The 20873-nt window shown below is 36.6% G+C and overlaps 7 protein-coding genes across 8 annotated transcripts; 4 read left to right on the forward strand and 3 right to left on the reverse strand.

Annotated features, from left to right (window-relative positions):
• Positions 158-5434, forward strand: LOC104793820 (cleavage and polyadenylation specificity factor subunit 3-II-like). The gene is made up of 17 exons (XM_019246236.1): positions 158-295; positions 395-572; positions 681-753; positions 855-972; positions 1111-1184; positions 1291-1458; positions 1737-1802; positions 1914-1983; positions 2108-2212; positions 2391-2532; positions 2639-2735; positions 2858-3548; positions 3728-4313; positions 4424-4543; positions 4633-4765; positions 4854-5012; positions 5094-5434. Exons 1-17 carry the CDS (start codon positions 271-273, stop codon positions 5256-5258), a joined length of 2970 nt encoding a protein of 989 aa, XP_019101781.1. The 5' UTR covers positions 158-270; the 3' UTR covers positions 5259-5434.
• On the forward strand, positions 5665-6359 carry LOC109133462 (E3 ubiquitin protein ligase RIE1-like). The gene is made up of 3 exons (XM_019246582.1): positions 5665-5698; positions 5787-5945; positions 6027-6359. Exons 2-3 carry the CDS (start codon positions 5880-5882, stop codon positions 6189-6191), a joined length of 231 nt encoding a protein of 76 aa, XP_019102127.1. The 5' UTR covers positions 5665-5698; positions 5787-5879; the 3' UTR covers positions 6192-6359.
• LOC104789936 (pentatricopeptide repeat-containing protein At2g01740) lies at positions 6242-8241 on the reverse strand. The gene has a single exon (XM_019246581.1). It carries the CDS (start codon positions 8098-8100, stop codon positions 6421-6423), a length of 1680 nt encoding a protein of 559 aa, XP_019102126.1. The 5' UTR covers positions 8101-8241; the 3' UTR covers positions 6242-6420.
• LOC104789937 (microtubule-associated protein 70-3-like) lies at positions 9389-13355 on the forward strand. Of its 2 annotated transcripts, none has more exons than XM_010515601.2 (12): positions 9389-9617; positions 9699-9992; positions 10167-10252; positions 10691-10756; positions 10853-11023; positions 11126-11296; positions 11396-11551; positions 11662-11808; positions 11933-12004; positions 12096-12620; positions 12715-12908; positions 13013-13355. In XM_010515601.2, exons 2-12 carry the CDS (start codon positions 9737-9739, stop codon positions 13053-13055), a joined length of 1887 nt encoding a protein of 628 aa, XP_010513903.1. In that variant the 5' UTR covers positions 9389-9617; positions 9699-9736; the 3' UTR covers positions 13056-13355. The 2 variants fall into 2 exon arrangements, with proteins under 2 accessions (XP_010513903.1, XP_010513904.1); XM_010515602.2 differs by having other exon boundaries at positions 9391-9617; positions 13016-13355.
• LOC104789938 lies at positions 13372-14107 on the reverse strand. Its single transcript, XM_010515603.2, has one exon. The coding sequence runs from the start codon at positions 14026-14028 to the stop codon at positions 13477-13479; it is 552 nt and encodes a 183-aa protein (XP_010513905.1). The 5' UTR covers positions 14029-14107; the 3' UTR covers positions 13372-13476.
• LOC104789939 (two-component response regulator ARR14-like) lies at positions 14180-15974 on the forward strand. The gene is made up of 5 exons (XM_010515604.2): positions 14180-14405; positions 14502-14654; positions 14752-15147; positions 15226-15302; positions 15380-15974. Exons 1-5 carry the CDS (start codon positions 14297-14299, stop codon positions 15806-15808), a joined length of 1164 nt encoding a protein of 387 aa, XP_010513906.1. The 5' UTR covers positions 14180-14296; the 3' UTR covers positions 15809-15974.
• Positions 18802-20523, reverse strand: LOC104789940 (vacuolar iron transporter 1-like). Its single transcript, XM_010515605.2, has 4 exons — positions 20174-20523; positions 19719-19804; positions 19516-19630; positions 18802-19168 (listed from the first exon to the last, which is right to left on the reverse strand). Exons 1-4 carry the CDS (start codon positions 20428-20430, stop codon positions 18871-18873), a joined length of 756 nt encoding a protein of 251 aa, XP_010513907.1. The 5' UTR covers positions 20431-20523; the 3' UTR covers positions 18802-18870.

Consider the following 20873-nt stretch of genomic DNA (forward strand, 5'->3'; position numbering starts at 1 on the left):
TCACTATTACTGTTATTGGGCTTACCACTACGATGTATATCATCAACGGCTAGATCTCAGACACGTGTGTGATTCCCAGCGGTTCCGATGCTACTGAACACTTTGCCGCCATTCAAATTCGTTTGACGACCTAACTCTGTGTCTTCCTTCTCTCGCCGCTGCAAAATTTTCTCCGGTCGCTTGACTTCGTGTTCTGATTCGAACAAATTCGATAATTTTTGTTACTTGTCTCAAATTTATTTTCGTAATTTGTGTTGAGTGACATCTTCCATGGCAATCGATTGTTTCGTACTCGGTAATATATATATTTTTAATTGTCTTCTTCATTCTTTGCTTCTTTATGTTTCACGATATCGGAATAAGAGTAGTATTTTCATCGTTGTGGTGTGGTTAGGTGCTGGACAAGAGATTGGAAAGAGCTGCGTAGTGGTGACGATTAACGGTAAAAGGATAATGTTTGATTGTGGGATGCATATGGGCTGCGATGATCACAATCGATACCCAGATTTTTCTCTCCTCTCTAAATCCGGTGATTTTGATAACGTCATCTCTTGTATCATCGTCACTCATTTGTACTGATTCTTTAAACCTTGACTGTGCCCCCTCAAGTAGTTTTCTTAGTTTTTGTGGGATCGATCGTATGGGTTTTAATTGTGTGTGTGTTTTTCGAGTGTTAATAGTCATATGGATCATGTTGGAGCGCTTCCTTACTTCACGGAGGTTTGTGGGTACAATGGGCCAATTTATATGTCGGTGAGTAATATCGTCCTCTAGGTGTTCGATGAAATGTTTGAATGATTTTTTTTTTTCTTTCAAGGTAAAGGAATTTGCATTTGACTTGTCTCTCTTTGTAGTATCCCACAAAGGCTTTGTCTCCATTAATGCTTGAGGATTACCGAAGAGTAATGGTGGATAGAAGAGGCGAGGAGGAGCTATTCACCACTACCCATATAACAAACTGCATGAAGAAAGGTACTTTAAATATTGGATTTAATTCATTTTGAAGGTCTTTATGTACGAAGTTTTTTCATCTGGTTGATGAATGTGTTACTTGATTCATAAATACAGATGCAGTGTCTATAACTTGGCTTCCTTCTGTTTCTTATGTAGTAATCGCAATAGATTTGAAGCAAACAATTCAGGTTGATGAAGATCTTCAAATCCGTGCCTATTATGCAGGGCATGTAAGACATTCTTTCTTGTTTTAGAAAGCTTCTTTGGACTTCTTTCTAAGTTTGTTATGTTCAGAGTTTCTGCATTTCTTAAAGCTTCTTTTGTAATGATCATAAGGTCCTTGGAGCAGTGATGATTTATGCAAAAGTGGGAGATGCAGCAATTTTGTACACTGGAGATTACAATATGACAACAGATAGACATCTAGGAGCAGCTAAAATTGACAGACTCCAGTTGGATCTTCTCATATCAGAGTACGGGAAACAAATACAAAGTTGTTCACTGGTATTTTTTAGCAAACTTACAAAGAACTAGTATGTATTCCTGTTGTATGTTTGACTATGCCGTTTAGGTCGACATATGCAACTACCATTCGCGGGTCAAAATATCCCCGAAGCTGTATGTCTACTTGTAGCTATCAACACATGGTTTCTTAAATGGTTTTTGATTATAATTCCGGCATAACTTTTGGCTTGTTCCTGATCAATATACTAAACTAGCCCTTTAGGAAAGGCTTCAGCTTTTGTTCGGTAATTGTCTAATATCTCAGAAAACTCTTCCAGGTTCATAAATGTGTTGCTGGCGGAGGGAAGGCACTAATTCCTTCATTTGCTCTTGGAAGGGCTCAGGTCTGTCTTCTTACAGAATAGGCTCCTTGTGATAGCTTTGAAACAAGTCAGTTACTTAAATTTGCCTGTGCTTCTTTTATGTCTCATTGACAATTGCGTTTCCTTGTTCAGGAACTTTGCATGCTGCTTGATGATTACTGGGAGCGTATGAATATAAAGGTTCCAATTTACTTCTCATCAGGTCTGTTAAATCACTACCAATCCTCATTTGAAATCAATTCTTCAGATTAGTCAGCTCAACAAAGTCGTGATTTTATCTTACAAATAGTGATCTCTATCTTCTGAATATTGCTGTATTTTTCCAGGTTTGACCATCCAAGCAAATATGTATTACAAAATGCTCATCAGCTGGACAAGCCAGAACGTTAAAGAAAAGCACAATACGCATAACCCATTTGATTTTAAGAATGGTATGCGAACTAACATTTGCAAATAACTTTAGAACGTTGAAGATGAAATTTATATCAAATGGACCCAAAACTTTACAGTGCTTGAAAAATAAGGATAAAAGCTTTGTAAACTAGTGATTCTATACTTGATCAATACATCCTGTCCGTCCTTTTTAACTACTACCTTAACATTCTGCAGTTAAAGATTTTGATCGGTCTCTTATACATGCTCCTGGGCCATGTGTTCTCTTTGCCACACCTGGTATGCTTTGTGCTGGCTTCTCACTTGAAGTGTTCAAGCACTGGGCTCCGTCTCCCTTGAATCTTGTTGCCTTGCCCGGGTATTACAGCTATTGTGTTTCCTTCATTAGCAATTCATTTTTTCTTCTTCGCACCTAACCCACAATTATATCTCCTTTCAACCCCTTGTGGATCCGTTTGGTACAGATACTCTGTAGCTGGGACCGTTGGGCACAAACTGATGGCCGGTAAACCCACGACGGTTGACCTCTACAATGGCACCAAGGTTGATGTCCGTTGCAAGGTTTGTATATACTCTTTGTTCTGGTTCTCACAAAAATTATGTAAACTTTACAAGAAAATAGCAATGCATCAAAATTCACACGTTCAACATAAACTTAATAGTCTTGATACTGTTGTTATCAGATACATCAAGTGGCTTTCAGTCCTCACACGGATGCAAAAGGAATAATGGATCTCACAAAGTTTCTTTCCCCAAAGAACGTTGTACTCGTGCACGGCGAAAAACCAAGCATGATGATTCTTAAGGATAAGATAACCTCAGAGCTTGACATCCCCTGTTTTGTTCCTGCCAATGGTGAAACAGTTTCAGTAGCTTCAACCACTTTTGTAAAAGCAAACGCTTCTGATATGTTCCTTAAAAGCTGCTCCAGCCCGAATTTCAAATTCTCAAACTCTACTCAGCTCCGTGTTACAGACCAGAGAACTGCAGACGGGGTTTTGGTAATAGAGAAGAGCAAAAAGGCGAAGATTGTTCACCAAGATGAAGTCTCTGAGTTGTTACATGAGAAAAACCATGTGGTCTCTTTAGCTTACTGTTGTCCAGTGAAAGTTAAGGGAGAATCAGATAACGATGCTGATCTGATCAAACAATTGTCTTCAAAGATCTTGAAGACAGTGTCTGGTGCTCAGATTCATGAAGATGAAAACAGTTTGCAGGTTGGATCTTTTAAGGGGTCTTTGTGTCTGAAAGAGAAGTGTATGCATCGAACAGAGATAAGCAGTTGTAGTGAAGCTGTGTTCTTGTGTTGTAACTGGTCTGTTGCAGATTTAGAGCTTGGCTGGGAAATCATCAGTGTAATGAAACTAAATCTGTGATTTGTAAACAGTTTTAATCCTAGGCCAATTTCTAGATAACACCTGTAAGGTCAAAGGTGATTTATTGTAATAATGATGTTTTAATGTTAAATATTAATTAATCTTATTTAATTAGATTCTACAGTAATTGTTTTAATTTTAAACCAATCTTTTAAAAACTGTCCGCCATGGCTTAAGCGTTTTCTAGAGGAGGAGAGAGAGAGAGAGAGAGAGAAGAAACTCAATTCTCTTCGTTGGTTCCGTATCAGAAGATACTGATGTCATCGACTTCTTCAGACTCCACGGCGGCGCGTGATCAACATGTGCCACTACTCCGCCCGCGTCGCGAAGGCTCTTCTCCTTCATCAGCCAGACCTACAGCTCTCGCCGTTCTATTGGGACGGATCACCGGCCACCGTGCACCGTCGATGCTTGTGAGAGAGACGGCGGCGCGTGCTCTGGAGGAGAGACGAATCGATTGGGGTTACTCGAAACCTGTAGTTGCTGCTGATATACTCTGGAACGCTGCTCTTGTGCTTGCGTCGGCGGTTATGCTTGTCGGTACAGTCGAAGAAAGACCTAACGAGCCGATCAGGGTTTGGATCTGTGGGTATGGGTTACAGTGTTTGATCCATGTGGTTTTGGTTTGGTCTGAGTATTGGAGGAGAAACACGACGCGTAGAGCTAGGGATTTGGAGTCTGGAGATAGTGCCGCCGCCGATCATGAAGATCACAGTGAGTATGATCATGAAGAAGAAGACAGTGACAATTCAACAACTTACAGGTTTGATTGACTAATCTCAATTTCATGAATTTATGAAGATGAAATTGATGTTTTTTTTGTCGTTTATGTGATTGAATTTGCCATTGGGATGATGGATTTGTTGTAATCAGCTTTGCTAAAAGATGTGAGTCTATAAACACTGTGGTATCATTTGTATGGTGGATCATTGGATTCTACTGGGTTGTTGAAGGTGGTGATAAGCTTTTAGGAGAAGCTCCTAATCTTTACTGGTATCAGATTCTATCATAGTATTTGCTGCCTCATTCAAATACAAGAGTTATTGTTTCAGTGTGATCCAAATCTTTCCGGGGTTTTGCAGGTTGTCGGTGACTTTTCTGGCGATTGATGTCTTCTTCGCCATTTTCTGTATTGTTTTGGCTTGCCTTGTTGGAATAGCTCTCTGTTGCTGTCTTCCCTGCATCATCGCCCTTCTTTACGCCGTTGCAGGAACGGTATTAAGCCTCCATCTTTGTTGTTTCAAAAGATTACTACTTTAAAGACTTAAATACGCCTTTTCTAACGGCCTTGCGGGTGATACAGGAAGGAGTATCAGAGACTGAGCTGGGTGTTCTTCCCCTTTACAAATTTAAGGCTTTCCATACCAACGAGAAGAACATTGCCGGACCTGGCAAAATGGTTCCTATACCGACCAAAGGACTATGCTTAGCAACTGAAAGAACACTACTTGCTGAGGATGCGGTAAAGCCAATCTTCTATGACAACAATTAACTTTGCTTTATGAAGTTCCAAATGTTTCTTCTAATTGATTTTTCTTAACAGGACTGTTGCATATGTCTGAACTCATATGAGGATGGTGCAGAGCTTCATGCTCTTCCTTGTAACCACCATTTTCACTCGACGTGTATTGTGAAATGGCTTAAGATGAGAGCAACATGTCCTCTCTGCAAATACAACATCCTTAAAGGAACAACTGACCCCAACTAAGAAGAGGGAGTAATATTCTGCACATATGGATACAGATTCCATTTCCTCAATTAAAAAACAGTACTGTATATATTTATATATAACTATCAAAATCATGTATCTTTTGTTAAAAGCATCCATTTTTAAATGTAAAAGATGGTAATTTATTTACAAATGCCCTTTACTACATTTTCCCATATTTGAGAATACAACAGCTGATGATGCCCATGAGCTCAAATCATAAGTAAGTTCAAGAACAGCTCACTTCATTGTCACATTGTTTGCTGCAATCTGCATCACTTGCTGATGTTGCAAGCCCTCTTTTCTGCATATCGAGAAGCATATCCGAAGCAGCGGTCATGTTTCCCTCCTTTTCATAAGCTCTAATCAGTAGATCAAAAACAGCCAAATCAGGGCATATTCTNTGCATCATCGCCCTTCTTTACGCCGTTGCAGGAACGGTATTAAGCCTCCATCTTTGTTGTTTCAAAAGATTACTACTTTAAAGACTTAAATACGCCTTTTCTAACGGCCTTGCGGGTGATACAGGAAGGAGTATCAGAGACTGAGCTGGGTGTTCTTCCCCTTTACAAATTTAAGGCTTTCCATACCAACGAGAAGAACATTGCCGGACCTGGCAAAATGGTTCCTATACCGACCAAAGGACTATGCTTAGCAACTGAAAGAACACTACTTGCTGAGGATGCGGTAAAGCCAATCTTCTATGACAACAATTAACTTTGCTTTATGAAGTTCCAAATGTTTCTTCTAATTGATTTTTCTTAACAGGACTGTTGCATATGTCTGAACTCATATGAGGATGGTGCAGAGCTTCATGCTCTTCCTTGTAACCACCATTTTCACTCGACGTGTATTGTGAAATGGCTTAAGATGAGAGCAACATGTCCTCTCTGCAAATACAACATCCTTAAAGGAACAACTGACCCCAACTAAGAAGAGGGAGTAATATTCTGCACATATGGATACAGATTCCATTTCCTCAATTAAAAAACAGTACTGTATATATTTATATATAACTATCAAAATCATGTATCTTTTGTTAAAAGCATCCATTTTTAAATGTAAAAGATGGTAATTTATTTACAAATGCCCTTTACTACATTTTCCCATATTTGAGAATACAACAGCTGATGATGCCCATGAGCTCAAATCATAAGTAAGTTCAAGAACAGCTCACTTCATTGTCACATTGTTTGCTGCAATCTGCATCACTTGCTGATGTTGCAAGCCCTCTTTTCTGCATATCGAGAAGCATATCCGAAGCAGCGGTCATGTTTCCCTCCTTTTCATAAGCTCTAATCAGTAGATCAAAAACAGCCAAATCAGGGCATATTCTAATTCTCAACATTTCATCGAAAACTTGTCTAGCCTCGACCATCAATCCCTTGCTAGCTAACCCATAAATCAATGTTGTATAGGTTAACAAATCAAGCTCGAGACCCTCTTGAACCATTTTGGTTTTTAACTTAAACGCATCCACCAAATTCCCTTGCTTACACAAACCAGCTATCCAAGAAGTGTACATGAACTTATCCGGAACAAGTCCAGCCTCTAAAATTTTGTTAAACAATCTCTCAACTTCTATAAAGTCTCCTTCCTTGCACAAAGCATCAATAAGCACGGTGTACATAACATCATTAGCTTTCCCAATACAGAAATAAGCTATAGCTTCATGTAGTTGTCCATTCTTTGCAATCCCATCAATCATAGTCGAAAGAGCTACAACATCTGGCTCGAAGCCTCTCTCAACTAACTTGTGGTACATGTTAACTGCAGCCTTCATGCGCCCGGATTTAAAATATGCATTCATCATTGTAGTAAAAATCATCATATCAGGAACAAAACCACCTTTCTCCATACCTTCTACAATCTCTGTTGCCTCCTTTAGTTTACCATTACTGCAAAGGCCTGATATAAATACGCCGTAAGCTGCTAAATCAAGTCTCATCCCTTGATTGAGCATTTTGGCCAGAAACTTCATGGCATTATCCGAATCTCCTTTCTGGAAATACCCATCGATAACCGTAGTGTATACAAGAGAGTTTGGCTCAACTCTATCCTCGAGCATCTGCGAATACATCTCCTCAGCTCTCTGCATTTTCCCTTTCTTGCAGAAACCATCTATCAAAGCAGTATAAGTAACAACATTCAGAGACATCCGAACGCGTCTCATTTCTTCGTACAACGAAACCGCAACCTCCAAGTCACCAGCTTTACAATACCCATCAATCAAACAAGTGAAAGTGACCACATTTGGAGACAAAGCATCTCTCTTCATACAGTTAAAACTCTTAAGCGCCAACTGTAACTCCCCGGATTTGCAGAAGGTGTCAATCCAAGTACTATAAGTAACAACATTGGGAGAACAACACTTGAACATAACACCCATATACACAAAAACCTCATCTAACATCTTCATCTTGCTAAACCCATTAAACAGAGAATTAAAACTAACTACGTCAGGCTTGCAAATAAACCCATGAGAGGCTCTTAAACTCTCTAATACCAAACAAGCACTTCTGATATCGCCATTTCTACAATGCCCATCAATGAGAGAGTTATAAGATATAACATCTGGTACACACCCGTATCGAGGCATCGAGTGTACTATATCTTGAGCGAATTGAACCTGCCCTAATCTACAAACAAAGGATACGACCGAATTGAATGAAGAACGATGAGGAGTGTAGCCTCTGGAGACTAAGTAAGCTAATAATTTGAGAGAGAGAACGCCGCAATTCGAATTGATAAGCTGATGAATATGCTTGTTGCAGGTGAATGGGTCTGGAAAATTTGAAGATTTTCTCAGCCGAGAGAGAAATTGAAGAGCTTCTCTGACCATTCATGGACATGGGATTCTTCAGACGACTCACTTGGTAACAAAAGATTGATAACATTAAAATCTAAAATCTAACGGAGAAGGCTTAAACCCTAAAGAAGCGACCATGGTTGGTTAGGGCTCTAAACGACACTGTGAAGGTCAAAAACACTCTTTCTGAGCAAGAGACTTACACAGAACAATCCTCAGCGCAATAGAAGAAAGAAGATAATTAAATGGGCTTGTAAAAACAGTAATAGCCCATTTTGAAGCCCACTGTTTTAGTATTAAGTATTTATGCTAAACTAAAAATAGAAATCCTTATGATTGACCTGCAAAACCTGTAATAATAAATTCGTTAGGTATGATACGTTGATTGCTCTATTACAAGTAAAGTGGACGAATTAGCCTCAGGTAAATTCAAACTTCAAACCATGAAAACTAAGGTTACAATAATTATTTGGATTAAAAAAAAAACTGTGTTCCTTACAAAAGTTAACAATGTGAACAATATTATATGGTTATATATGAAACGTATGAAGTTAATAAAAAACTTGTGACTTGCCAACATACATACATATATTTAACTACAAAATCGTGTTAAGAGACATTTGACTCACGAGGACGTGACTTGTAGTGAGGACAGATTGTGTATGGTTAATAATCAAAATTCAGAATTCTAAAGAATGGTCTCCGATTGGTAGATATATATTTACCCCCAAGGACGTCACTTCTTTTTTTTGGGGGCTAAGCTATAGTTATAAACACTTGCATATAAATTATAAAGTCACATGGTCCATGATCCTTCTTTATCCTTATATACTAGAAGTTTAGAAGACTCATTGGAGAAAATACATGACATATATATAGTAGGAGTTGTGAACCTTTTCTTTAAATTGGTATTTGTGACTATTATTGATTGATATAAAACATATAACTTCATAAAATATCATTTTGTCCACAAATTCATCTGTTTTATTATCCTAATGGATATTATATTATTTTACTTAGTGATAAACACAAAAATATTTACTAAGAAAACTGCTGTAAATAAAATATCTTAAATGAGATTGCAGTTGTACACAAGATATAGGAATTAATATATCTCGTAGGCATGAATGGTAATTAGCAAATTAAGCATGTCTAAACTAAAAAAAAAAATGGATTTGTGTGTGACGCAAATTAATGAATTGTCTCTCTCTCTCTCGTCGCTTGGCTGTGACTGTGACTGTGACTTCATTACTTACACACAAAATCAGGACTATAACCATATTTAATTATTTTTACTCATAAAAAACCTCTTTTAAATCCTTTTGTTTTGTTTTTGTCTCCCCCAAAAAAAAATATAAAGAGAAGTTGCTAAATTTCTCACTTGCTTCCTGTATCTCAAAGCAAGTAAGCGCCGGTGAAAGAAGCTGAATTCAAACCCTAACCCGAGTTCGTCTCCTCCTCCTCAGATTCTTCTTGACGATTCAGTGTTGCTGCGCTTCTTTATTTCTACATTTTGCTTTTTTCGATCTGAGAATGTGCTGATTTATTAGGTTTGTGCGTTTCCTTTTGTGTTTTTGATTTGACTTCTCTAGTGGATTTGGGACTCACTGGTTGCGATTTTTGATGTGTAGAGTTGGTTTATAGATCGGGATTTCAATAAAAAAAAAAAATGGAGGAAGGTGGATACGCGGCGTTTGAGGTTAACAATGGAGGACGACCAACAGCGAGTGAGTTTGGTACGGCGGCGAGATCTTCTTCGCCGTCATTGGCTATGTCTTCTTCTTTCCGCGAAGGAGGAAGTAGGGGTTTATCACGGCGGAGGTCAATGAAGCCGAGTTTTGACGCGGATAATGAGTTCATTACTTTACTCCATGGCTCAGATCCGGTTAAAATTGAGCTTAATAGGCTTGAGAACGATGTCAGAGGTACTCTATCACACTCGATCTGTTTCTTTCTGTTGGTTGGTTTCAAGTTTCCCGTTGACATTTTTTTTGATTTTTGTAATTTGATAAAATTTGAGGGGTTTTTTTTAAACTTATCATTAACGTGCATGAGTGTCACTTGTTGGTTTTGAAACTTTGACTTTGTGGGGAGTGCAGATAAAGATCGGGAGTTGTCTGAATCCCAAGCTGAGATCAAAGCATTGAGGTTGTCTGAACGGCAGCGAGAGAAGGCTGTTGAAGAGGTTTGTTTTGATTATATATGGATTGACAAGATGAAGCAATTCATTGAATTGGAGTTCTACTCCCTTGTCAACTTAGTTTTCCTCATTTACAGGACATTGTGATTATTATGTCTTTACAAATATGTGAAACACAATTCGAGTTTCTAGATTGCCTTCAGTAAAACTGTTACATTTGGCTATTAGTTTCTGCAGTTAATCTGTCATTTCCCTATCCTTTTCACCATATTCTTGAAACCTTGTCTTTGGAAGATGTGTTATGAATTGGCTCTCACTTTTGTTATAGCTAGATTTTGATATGCTTTGTGAGAAAAATTTGTGTTCGTGCTTGCAAAAAAGAATGTGTATGAAGCTTATATATTCTATGTCACAGAAATCATCTGTTTTTTTTATTCATCTTTGTATACTCTGACGCGCTACTCTTTAATTTGATTGCTTAAGCTTACGGAAGAGTTGGGAAAGATGTCGGAGAAGCTCAAACTAACTGAAAACCTTCTTGACAGTAAAGTATGTTTACAATGTTTCCTCTGTAGCTTTTTATTATTTCAATTTTTCCTTTTTCTTTCTGGATTCTGTATTTGATGTTATCACATGTTGCCACAGAACCTTGAAATCAAGAAAATTAACGAAGAGAAAAGGGCTTCCATGGCAGCTCAATTTGCTGCAGAAGCTACTCTTCGAAGGGTTCATGCTGCTCAAAAGGATGACGATATGCCTCCTATTGAAGCCATTCTCGCCCCTTTAGAGGCTGAACTCAAGCTGGCGAGACATGAAGTATTTTTCTTCTGTTCAACCCAATATATATCGTATAATATCCTGGCTTATCGAGTCGTTTTTAAAACGGGGCATTCTGTTTTGCATGTTTTTAATTTGTAGATCGTTAAACTTCAAGATGATAACAGAGCATTGGACCGCCTAACTAAATCGAAGGAAGCAGCTTTGCTTGATGCTGAAAGAACCGTTCAGTCTGCTCTTGCCAAGGCTTCAATGGTTGATGACCTCCAAAATAAAAACCAAGAGTTAATGAAACAGATAGAAATTTGTCAGGTATTACTTTCACCTCCTTTACGCAGCAGTAGTCTAAATTCCTGGATCTATCTCCTTCGTTATCGTGAGCCTCCCTTGTTTATCAATTGTTGAAATTAGGAAGAGAACAGAATTTTGGACAGAATGCACAGACAAAAGGTGGCAGAAGTTGAAAAGTTTACCCAGACTGTGCGAGAGCTTGAAGAAGCTGTTCTTGCTGGTGGTGCAGCTGCAAATGCTGTGAGAGATTACCAGAGGAAATTCCAAGAAATGAATGTAATATAATTAACTTACACGTATAGTGCCTCAGTAGCCTATTGCTACCCTTGTACTTAAAATTCAGTTCATGTGCTAATCATAGCAATGGCCATTAATCCTGTGCTTAGGAAGAGAGGAGAGTCCTTGATCGGGAACTGGCTCGTGCCAAAGTAAGTGCAAGTAGGGTTGCAACTGTAGTGGCAAATGAGTGGAAAGATGGTAGCGACAAAGTGATGCCTGTGAAGCAATGGCTCGAAGAACGACGATTTTTGCAGGTTTTTTTTTATATTTTCTTTTGGGGCTTCTGTTACTGCTTTGAGTTGTGTGATTCATATTCACCGAAACCCGTAACTTGAGTAAGTACATTCTTTGACCATTTTCCTGTTTCTTTTTCGACAGGGAGAAATGCAACAACTACGTGACAAACTTGCCATAGCTGATCGAGCTGCAAAATCTGAAGCTCAGCTGAAGGTAAGAACCTTAGTTAGGACTTAGGATCCATATCTTCAGTCTTCCTTATGTCCAAGGCTTTAATAAGAATTGCTGCTTTTGCCGTTTTCAGGAGAAATTTCAACTGCGGCTTAGAGTCTTAGAAGAGAGTTTAAGAGGGCCTCCAAGCGGTGGAAACCGGTCGACACCTGAGGGAAGAAGTATTAGCAACGGGCCGTCCCGAAGACAATCCATTGGCGGAGCTGATATTATTCCAAAACTGACATCGAATGGATTTTTCTCCAAGAGAACATCGAGTTCTCAGTTTAGATCTTTGAATGCTAGTACAAGTACAATATTGAAGCATGCTAAAGGAACATCCAGATCATTTGACGGAGGCAGCAGATCTATAGATGGGAGTAAACTACTAACAAACGAACCCAGATCCAAGTTTCCAGTGAACCAGTCTTCTGAAGGAAAAAGTGGAGACGACTCACCTAATTCAACAAAACAAGGAGAACCGGACAAAGCAGCAGCGACAAATAATGATAGTGTCCCAGGAGTATTACATGATTTGCTTCAGAAGGAGGTGATAACTTTAAGGAAAGCTTCTCACGATAAAGATCAAAGCCTTAGAGATAAAGACGAAGCTATTGAGGTCAGTCATTAGTTTTACACTTTTCCAGGAAACGATTTGCTTGTATTTATTTATATTCTCTGATTGAAATACTCTGTCTTGTGTTTTGCTTTAGATGTTGGCGAAAAAGGTTGAAACACTAACAAAGGCGATGGAAGTGGAAGCAAAGAAGATGAGGAGAGAAGTAGCTGCAATGGAGAAAGAGGTTTCCGCTATGCGTGTGGAAAACAAAGGATCAGATAGTAGAACGAGACGCCCCTCTACTAACTCAAAAGGAGCTTCAACAACAGCACAGTTGCTTTCTGGAAGGTACTTGACGTTTCTTATTATAATGATCTAATATAACTGATTATAAGTTAGTTTCCTTTTTAACTTTAGAGTTGAATGTTTTGTTTGCATAATCGGTGTCTTAGCAGAGGCTCAGGACGAATGGGGATGACGAGGAGTACCCAGTGATCAAAGAAGTCGATTCCACGAGCAACAATATGAATCTCAATCAGTGGTTAATAGATTGAAGGAATGATAAAAGCATACAAATGTAGAAATCCAATATGGGAAGGTTTGTGTGCTTCTCTAACATAGTAAGATTTCAAGGTAAAAAAAAAGAAACGGGAGAGAAACACTGATTTCAGTTTTATGGCTAACTTTTGTGCTGGTGATGTCTATTGGTTTTCTTATATATATAGATAAAGAGTTAGGCTTGTGTTTTAGTTACCCTTTTGAGCCTAGTATGTATTTAAAAAAAAAATCTTATTATGGCTTTTGCTTAGTGTGATTGTTGCAAATCCTGAAATTAGTTCAGAAACAGAGGTGAGATATTGAAATTTTCATCAACATTCATGGACCATAACAAAATATCAAATATGAATACTGTGATTCATGAGTTGAGGAGTCTGGTCTCCTTGAAGGCTTGAAAAGAGAGTCCCTTTTGAATATAATGAATCTGTGATGGATCAAAAGGACCTCTCACTCTATCAATTTTTATAATCACTGCTCTCTCCGGCAACACACTCCTCGCCGGATCCACCGCCGTTTCTCCGCTCAGGCACGACGACACTCCTTTAAAGATGATAACTTCCACTTCTTCGTCATCAACAATGGCCGTCACAATAAGCGCTTCTTCTCTACACGACTGGCTATAAACCTCCAGCATCGCCATCTCCTCATTGTACCCGTACTCTTCATCTTCATCTTCACCTCCTACAACGTCGTCTCTCACCCTTCTCCTAGCACAATACCGGAACACCTTCGAAGCTGCTCTTCTCTCCGCCGCCAAAGCCACCACAGGAGGCACGGTGAAATGGCTATTCAAGTTTGTGGACGAGGGTATCTTAGTCAGTTGAGTTTTTGGTCCGAAAACGAATAATCCGGCTGTGCCACCGCATGGATTCGCCGGCGTGATAAGCATTGTGATACAGTAGTAGTGCATGAGGACCGTGACCAAAGATTTTGTTAGTTTTGTCTAGATAAGATTTTTTCAAAGGACTTTTACAAATAAGGGTAGTACTGATGAGTTAAATTACGTCAGAGTGCCACTCTCTTCAAACCACTGGCTACTTACTCAACACTGTACCAACTTCAATCATTTCTTGCTTCTCCACATTTTTTTGTATCTTTCTTCATCCCCAAATCCTGTTCTCACTTCTCTAGGGTTTTTAATTACTCACACGAAAGCTGAATCATTGATCTGCAATCAAATGGCTATCAGTGATCAGTTTCCTAATGGGTTAAGAATTCTCGTTGTAGATGATGACACTTCCTGCTTGCTCATTCTTGAGCAAATGCTTCTCCGTCTCATGTACCAAGGTCTACTTCAAAGCTCCCACCTTTTCTTAGATTTTAAAGCTCACATTTTCTTGTTTATCTAAGTTCTCATTGTTGCTTTTGTGTTTTGTTTTGCAGTTACAATTTGCTCACAAGCTGATGTTGCGTTAACCATTCTAAGAGAGAGGAAAGACTGTTTCGATTTGGTTCTAAGTGATGTACATATGCCTGGTATGAATGGTTACAAACTTCTCCAACAAGTTGGTCTCGAAATGGATCTCCCTGTCATTAGTAAGAAGACTCTCTCTTCTTTATTCTGTCTCCAAAGATTCAATCTTTTTTTTTTTTTTTTGTATCAATTAATGTTTTCCTACACTCTGTTTTCTAGTGATGTCTGCTGATGGAAGAACAACTACAGTCATGACTGGAATCAACCATGGAGCTTGTGATTATCTAATCAAACCAATTCGTCCTGAAGAGCTTAAGAACATTTGGCAACATGTTGTTAGAAGGAGATGTGTAATGAACAAGGAGCTTCGAAGTTCCCTAGCTTTAGAGGATAACAACAAGAACAGTGGCAGCGTCGAGACTGTTTTCTCGGTTAGTGAATGCTCAGAGGGGAGTTTGATGAAACCTAGGAAGAAGAAGAAGAAAAGTGTTGATAGAGAAGATAACGAAGATGATGATCTTCTTGATCCTGGGAACTCTAAGAAGTCACGCGTTGTTTGGTCTATTGAATTGCATGAACAATTCGTCAATGCTGTAAACCAACTTGGAATTGACAGTATGATCCTTATTCCTATACACTATATATAAACTCTATATTGAGTTGTGCTTATAAGATTTGCTCTTATTGTTTCAGAAGCTGTACCAAAGCGGATTCTAGAGTTGATGAATGTTCCTGGTTTGAACAGAGAAAACGTGGCTAGTCATTTACAGGTTTGGTTCACTGAATCTTAATTCATGTATAGCTCTCTCTATAGAGGATTTGACTGAGTGAGTCGATATAATTGCAGAAATTTCGATTGTATCTGAAGAGACTAAGTGGTGCGGCTTCGCAGAGTAAAGACACGGAGTGTATCAAAAGATATGAAAACATTCAAGCTTTGGTTTCCTCAGGACAAGTACATCCACAGACATTAGCTGCATTGTTTGGTCAACCAATAGACAATCATCTCTCCGCTAGTTTTGGTGTTTGGATTCCTAATGATGATGTTGATAGATCTCAAACTCAAAACTTGGCGGTTGATGTGTCGTCCGCTTCTAAGCGTCCTGTTTCTGTCAGTACTACTTCGATGGCGGTTCATGGTCTATCTTCCTCTGCAAATTTTAGTCAAAAAGGTGATTCTAACAACAACACAGACCACAGTATCAGACAAGGTTATGGATCAAATGTTAATGAAGAATCTTGGATCTTGGAAAGATCTTCAAGACAACGATATTGAGCAACAACATTGATGGGGATAATAAGAAGAGGAGGCTCGTGTTTGTTCTGAAACTGTTTCATTCAAATCTTCAGAATGGGAAGAAAAGCATGTATCTGCAGCTTAGAACTTGTATTGTATTTGCTAGCTAGCTTTCTACTAATGGGAATATGACCATGTTTTAATATCTAGATTTGACTATTTTTATCAATAAATAATAAGTTATAAATAAGTTACAGTCTCAATGCCTTAACAACAGAACAGCCAACATGTTACCAATCCTAAGGATTTTGAATTGTTTTCTTTTACCGTATGTATATTTCGCAAACGCCAACACATTTGTTGCAATATTTTATTTAATAGGCCCGTACTACGTACGGGTCCATGATGTAGTTTAAAAAAAATCTTTTTATACATTCAAACTGTAGTTAAAACTTAAAAGCAAAAGGAAAATAAAAAAGAGAAATCTATATACCATGATAAATCGATTATCTAACTGGTATTTTATTCCCAAAAAAAAACCATTGTTTTGATTTCAGTAGTGTTTTGAACACAAAATACCAATTGGTCAATGCTTTCAATACATAACAATTTATTAAACTTTTTTTTTAAAACAAAAAAAAAAACTTGTATTCAGTACCATATTTTAAAGCAATTAGAGGTATAACATATGTGTTGTATTTTAAATATAATTCAACAAAAGTTATTTCAAACAATACAACACAAAGCTTTTGGGGCTGCTTGCTTAACCATTAAAACTTAGTTGCATTTTATATGTGTTTTGTGAATACTTTGACATTTCAAGCTTTAAACCCTCCAGAAACAGGTTCCAGTAGAACTTAATGTGAATTTGGAATATAATTGAAGAAAAATAGAGATGACATAGATCTAAAGGATGTTCTAATTGTTATATTGAACAAATGATAGTAGTATTTTTGAGTGTATGGCAATGGACGGCGAGACTCTTCTTGGGTATCTGTCATAGCATGTTCAGCAAACTTCCTAGTATATATGAAAATACTAAAATTGGCCCAAGAATTCTTCTTCCTACATTAATTAATCAATCAAAATACAATTCCTACATTAATTAATCAATCAAAATACAACAAAACACTATGTCATATAATATTTATAAAATAAATCAAAATTAAAATAAAAAGATAAAACAAATTAAGGAAACAATTTTTGTAGATTTTTTATTAAGAAAATTATGTCGGTTTAGGTTTATAAAGCAGAATTAGAGTTTAAATTTTATAATTAAAAACATTATATGTCGGTTTGAGGTTTTTAAAAAATGATTAGAGTTTAGATTTTACAATTAAACGAAATTATATGTCGGTTTGGGTTTACAAAAGAGTGGTTAAAATTTAGATTTTACAATTAGATGAAATTATGTGTCGGTTTGAGTTTACAAAAGAGTGTTTAGGGTTCAAAAGAGTGGTTAGGGTTTAGGGCTTAGATTTTATAATTATATTAAACAAAATTATATGTCGGTTTAGGTTTATAAAAGAGTGGTTAGGATTTATGCTTTAGATTTTACAATTAAACAAAATTATGTCGGTTTGGGTTTATAAAAGAATGGTTAGGGTTTAGATTTACAATTAAACAAAATTGTATTTCAATATGTTTTATAAAAGAGTGGTTAGAGTTTAAATTATACAATTAAACAAAATTATATGTCGGTTTGGATTTATAAAAAGTGATTTGGATTTAGATGTTATAATTAAAATCTATAATATAATATTTAGAATGAATAATTTTAAAATTGTTTGATATACAAAATTTGTTTCCCTAATTAAGAGAGTGTGATCCAGTGCCTAGCACCTAAAACACCTAATCGGGATTTAGGCGTTAGGTAATTTTAGGCGGTTTAGGCGTTTAGAGCATAAACCATTATAAATATGATATTATATAAAAATATATGTTAGAAAAAAAGAAGAAATCATAAATCATAAACAAAAAATAGAAAAATGCATTTAATTAGTTTAGATTAATAATATATGAACGTTTATAATTATGTATATGAATATAAAACTTAAAAATTTCAACATATGTAGTTAAAAATTAAAATATTATGCAATTTTAGACCGTCTAGACCGCTTTCTTGAATAATGGGTGAATCCAAGAATTGTTCTTTAATTACCTTGATAGGAGGAGAGCTTTGTGATTCTCAAGTAGACATGACTATGGTTAAGGTTATCACGGTTACAGTTAGAAATTTTGTTTAACGTTACCATAACCGTTTAATATACGGTTAAACGGTTACAGTTAAATATGATTTTGGTTGAAGCGGTTACAGTTATATATGGTTATAGTTATTTGATAATATGATACGATTGATAATATTTGATGACTTAATATAATTGATATTATTTTTTTACAATTAATATGTTCTTCTTTTGTACTCATATTTCTATATATCATATGATTCATATTATATAAATAATTATTAGTATATTTTATTATGTTTTTAAAACGGTTATGGTTAACAAATTTTAGTTTAACTATGCGGTTAACCAACGATTTTGATACGATTATAATAAATTAACGATTATGATTAATATAATTTAACCATATATTTACGGTTATCGGTTATAGTTTTTAACCATTTTATATGGTTACGGACTGGTTACGGTTTGGATACGGTCTGATATACGGTTACGGTTTAATTTTGATCATGCCTATTATCAATTCTCAAGTGATAGCAAAATATTCAACAGTATTTATTAATAACATTTATCGTCATTTATATTAGTAGAGGGAGAGAAAACAGTTTTAACAGTAGTGAGATGGTGCAATCGTGATGAGAGAAAATTTTGGGATTTCTTTTTTCCTACAAAAAAATAAACAGTAAAATATTTGTTCGATTTTATTTTCTTTGATTTTTTAAAAAATTTAATTAAAATGCCATGTGTCAAATTTTTATTTGGCAAGTGATTTGTGCTTTATAAAAAGATAAAGGATTTTATTTTGGTTGCCACCATAAGTTTGAGCGTGATAAGAACCACAACGCATGCAATAAAGAAGTTTCAAACCATTAAAAGAAAAAACATTAAACGCAAACATAAGTTTTGTTACTGATGCTAATGTTGCACCGCTTTAGCCATACCAAAAGCAGCCGCTGAGGCAATTGCTCCTATGAAGGCGGTTTCAAACGCACTCCTTAGCGGTTTGCTGTCGGTGAAGTGCCCTTTTGCATAGCCAAATACGAAGAGAGCAAACAGAGTTATGATCACAGACGCCACTACCGCTTCCATGGCTTGCGGTATGAAAATGTAGGGAAGTAGCGGTATAAAACCGCCAAGGACATAAGCGATTGCAATCGTGAACGCGCTTTGTAACGCTCTTTTCGGATCAGGTTTCTCCAATCCCAGTTCAAACCTGTGGGAGTTATCATCAATTTAACAAATAATTAAAGTCTAACCTATATAACCATTGTACATGCAACATGCTAATTAAAGTGTTTAATATAACCAACTCATTCACGTAATTTGTTTGTTTAGGAAAAACAGATTAAAATTTTGGAAGTCGGACCATGTAGAATCTTGTCTACACCTGGAAAGTATAAAGCTCAGCTTTTTGCAGAAAACTAAAAGTATCCCTCGATTTTATCCCTAACTAAGACTAGACTACTATATCGTCGTAGTAGATAAAAATATAGTTGAAAAATACAATACAATTAGAATAATATATAGTAATGAAATAAGTGGGAAGTTATATATACTGACCTCATCATAAAATCAAGCCATGCTGGAGGATTCTTACGAAGAGCATTAACCACAGGTGTATATTCATCTGGCTCTATTCCATACTGTGCTAGTATCTCTGCCACTTCTGCTGCCTCTGTTTAATATAATTAAACTGTGTAATGTTACACCTTAATCTTCTTAACGAAGGCTTAATTAGAATTGAGTCAAAGTTTTGGTTTTACCAGTCTCAGGAACGGCCACGATCTCTTCTTGTTCACGTTTCATCTCCCTCGCATAATGATCCTCTTCACTCTTGGCTGCTAAATACCTAAGTTCGTAAAACTCCACAATTAAAATCACGTTTCTTCGTACCATATGACGGTTACTCAAGACTAAATATGAATACATGCATATAAAAAATCTTTGCATGATCTCCTTACCAAAAAAACAAAAAAAAACAAATCATTGCATGATCGATGTGGACTAATTAAGACCCAACAAAATGATGTGGGACAAATTAGTATTTTGCCAACTTTAAACCACAACTTATATGTTATGTAGTTAATGTTAACTGTTTATAGTAATTATACCACAATTAAGTAATATATATTGTCAAAAATGAAAACGGATTATATATTGTCAAAAGAAAAAATGAAAACGGAAAATATAAAAGTGATCTGATCCTTAATTATAATACCCGCCGAGTCCCATGGAAATAGCGCCGGCAGCGACTTCGGCGACTCCGGCAGTAAGAACGATAGAAGAAGAAGCATTGGCACCAGAGAGACCGGCGGCGAGAGCAAAAGGAACGGTTAAACCATCGGAAACGCCGATGATGATGTCACGGACGATTTCTCCGGCGGTGAAGTGTTTCTCGGTGTGATGATCAAGAAGTGATTGCTTCTCCGGTTCGATAGAGATCCTTGTAGTACTCTCATCTTCCTCCGACGACATTGCTGAATCGATTCTCTCACTCTCTCTCTCTCTCTCTCTCTCTCTCTGTTTTTATTTTTTTCCTCAAAGTTGTGAAGTGTATGGAAACATGATACTCTATGTGTTTTATATATACGCAAAGAACGAGGGGAAAGATCATCAAACGGTTTTTTTTTTTTTTTTTTTTGTAACATCTATCATCAAACGGTTTATTTTGTAATTTGGTTTTAAAACTACCTTTTATTTTTTCCCATGTGTTTTCTTTTAATATAATAATTATTTATTATTAATTTAATTATTGATTTGTTACCATTTTTAAGGAAGCTATTAAGAGTACTTAAAAAGGTGTTAAATCCCTTACAAATTAATGCAAACACATTTTTGAAGAATAACCTTTGTTTTGTAAGTAGAAGTGTATAATTCTTATAAATATTATTCCAATTCTTATTCTAAAAAATATTTGA

This window comes from Camelina sativa, chromosome 6, assembly GCF_000633955.1.
Source record: "Camelina sativa cultivar DH55 chromosome 6, Cs, whole genome shotgun sequence".
In the NCBI taxonomy this organism is placed as follows: domain Eukaryota; kingdom Viridiplantae; phylum Streptophyta; class Magnoliopsida; order Brassicales; family Brassicaceae; genus Camelina; species Camelina sativa.

Bases quoted from the DNA above. Each gene is read 5' to 3' on its own strand.
- LOC104793820 (XM_019246236.1), top strand. From the start codon at position 271: ATGGCAATCGATTGTTTCGTACTCG. The intron at 4,544-4,632 runs GTATCAGATTCT...GGGGTTTTGCAG, and splicing joins GAAGCTCCTAATCTTTACTG to GTTGTCGGTGACTTTTCTGG. The intron at 4,766-4,853 runs GTATTAAGCCTC...CGGGTGATACAG, and splicing joins TTTACGCCGTTGCAGGAACG to GAAGGAGTATCAGAGACTGA.
- LOC109133462 (XM_019246582.1), top strand. From the start codon at position 5,880: ATGGTTCCTATACCGACCAAAGGACTATGCTTAGCAACTGAAAGAACA. The intron at 5,946-6,026 runs GTAAAGCCAATC...TTTTCTTAACAG, and splicing joins CACTACTTGCTGAGGATGCG to GACTGTTGCATATGTCTGAA.
- LOC104789936 (XM_019246581.1), bottom strand. From the start codon at position 8,100: ATGGTCAGAGAAGCTCTTCAATTTCTCTCTCGGCTGAGAAAATCTTCA.
- LOC104789937 (XM_010515601.2), top strand. From the start codon at position 9,737: ATGGAGGAAGGTGGATACGCGGCGTTTGAGGTTAACAATGGAGGACGA. The intron at 10,757-10,852 runs GTATGTTTACAA...ATGTTGCCACAG, and splicing joins AAAACCTTCTTGACAGTAAA to AACCTTGAAATCAAGAAAAT. The intron at 12,621-12,714 runs GTCAGTCATTAG...GTTTTGCTTTAG, and splicing joins ATAAAGACGAAGCTATTGAG to ATGTTGGCGAAAAAGGTTGA.
- LOC104789938 (XM_010515603.2), bottom strand. From the start codon at position 14,028: ATGCACTACTACTGTATCACAATGCTTATCACGCCGGCGAATCCATGC.
- LOC104789939 (XM_010515604.2), top strand. From the start codon at position 14,297: ATGGCTATCAGTGATCAGTTTCCTAATGGGTTAAGAATTCTCGTTGTA. The intron at 14,655-14,751 runs GTAAGAAGACTC...TCTGTTTTCTAG, and splicing joins AATGGATCTCCCTGTCATTA to TGATGTCTGCTGATGGAAGA. The intron at 15,148-15,225 runs GTATGATCCTTA...TTATTGTTTCAG, and splicing joins AAACCAACTTGGAATTGACA to AAGCTGTACCAAAGCGGATT.
- LOC104789940 (XM_010515605.2), bottom strand. From the start codon at position 20,430: ATGTCGTCGGAGGAAGATGAGAGTACTACAAGGATCTCTATCGAACCG. The intron at 19,805-20,173 runs GTATTATAATTA...TTACGAACTTAG, and splicing joins ATTTCCATGGGACTCGGCGG to GTATTTAGCAGCCAAGAGTG. The intron at 19,631-19,718 runs GTAAAACCAAAA...TATATTAAACAG, and splicing joins CGTGGCCGTTCCTGAGACTG to AGGCAGCAGAAGTGGCAGAG.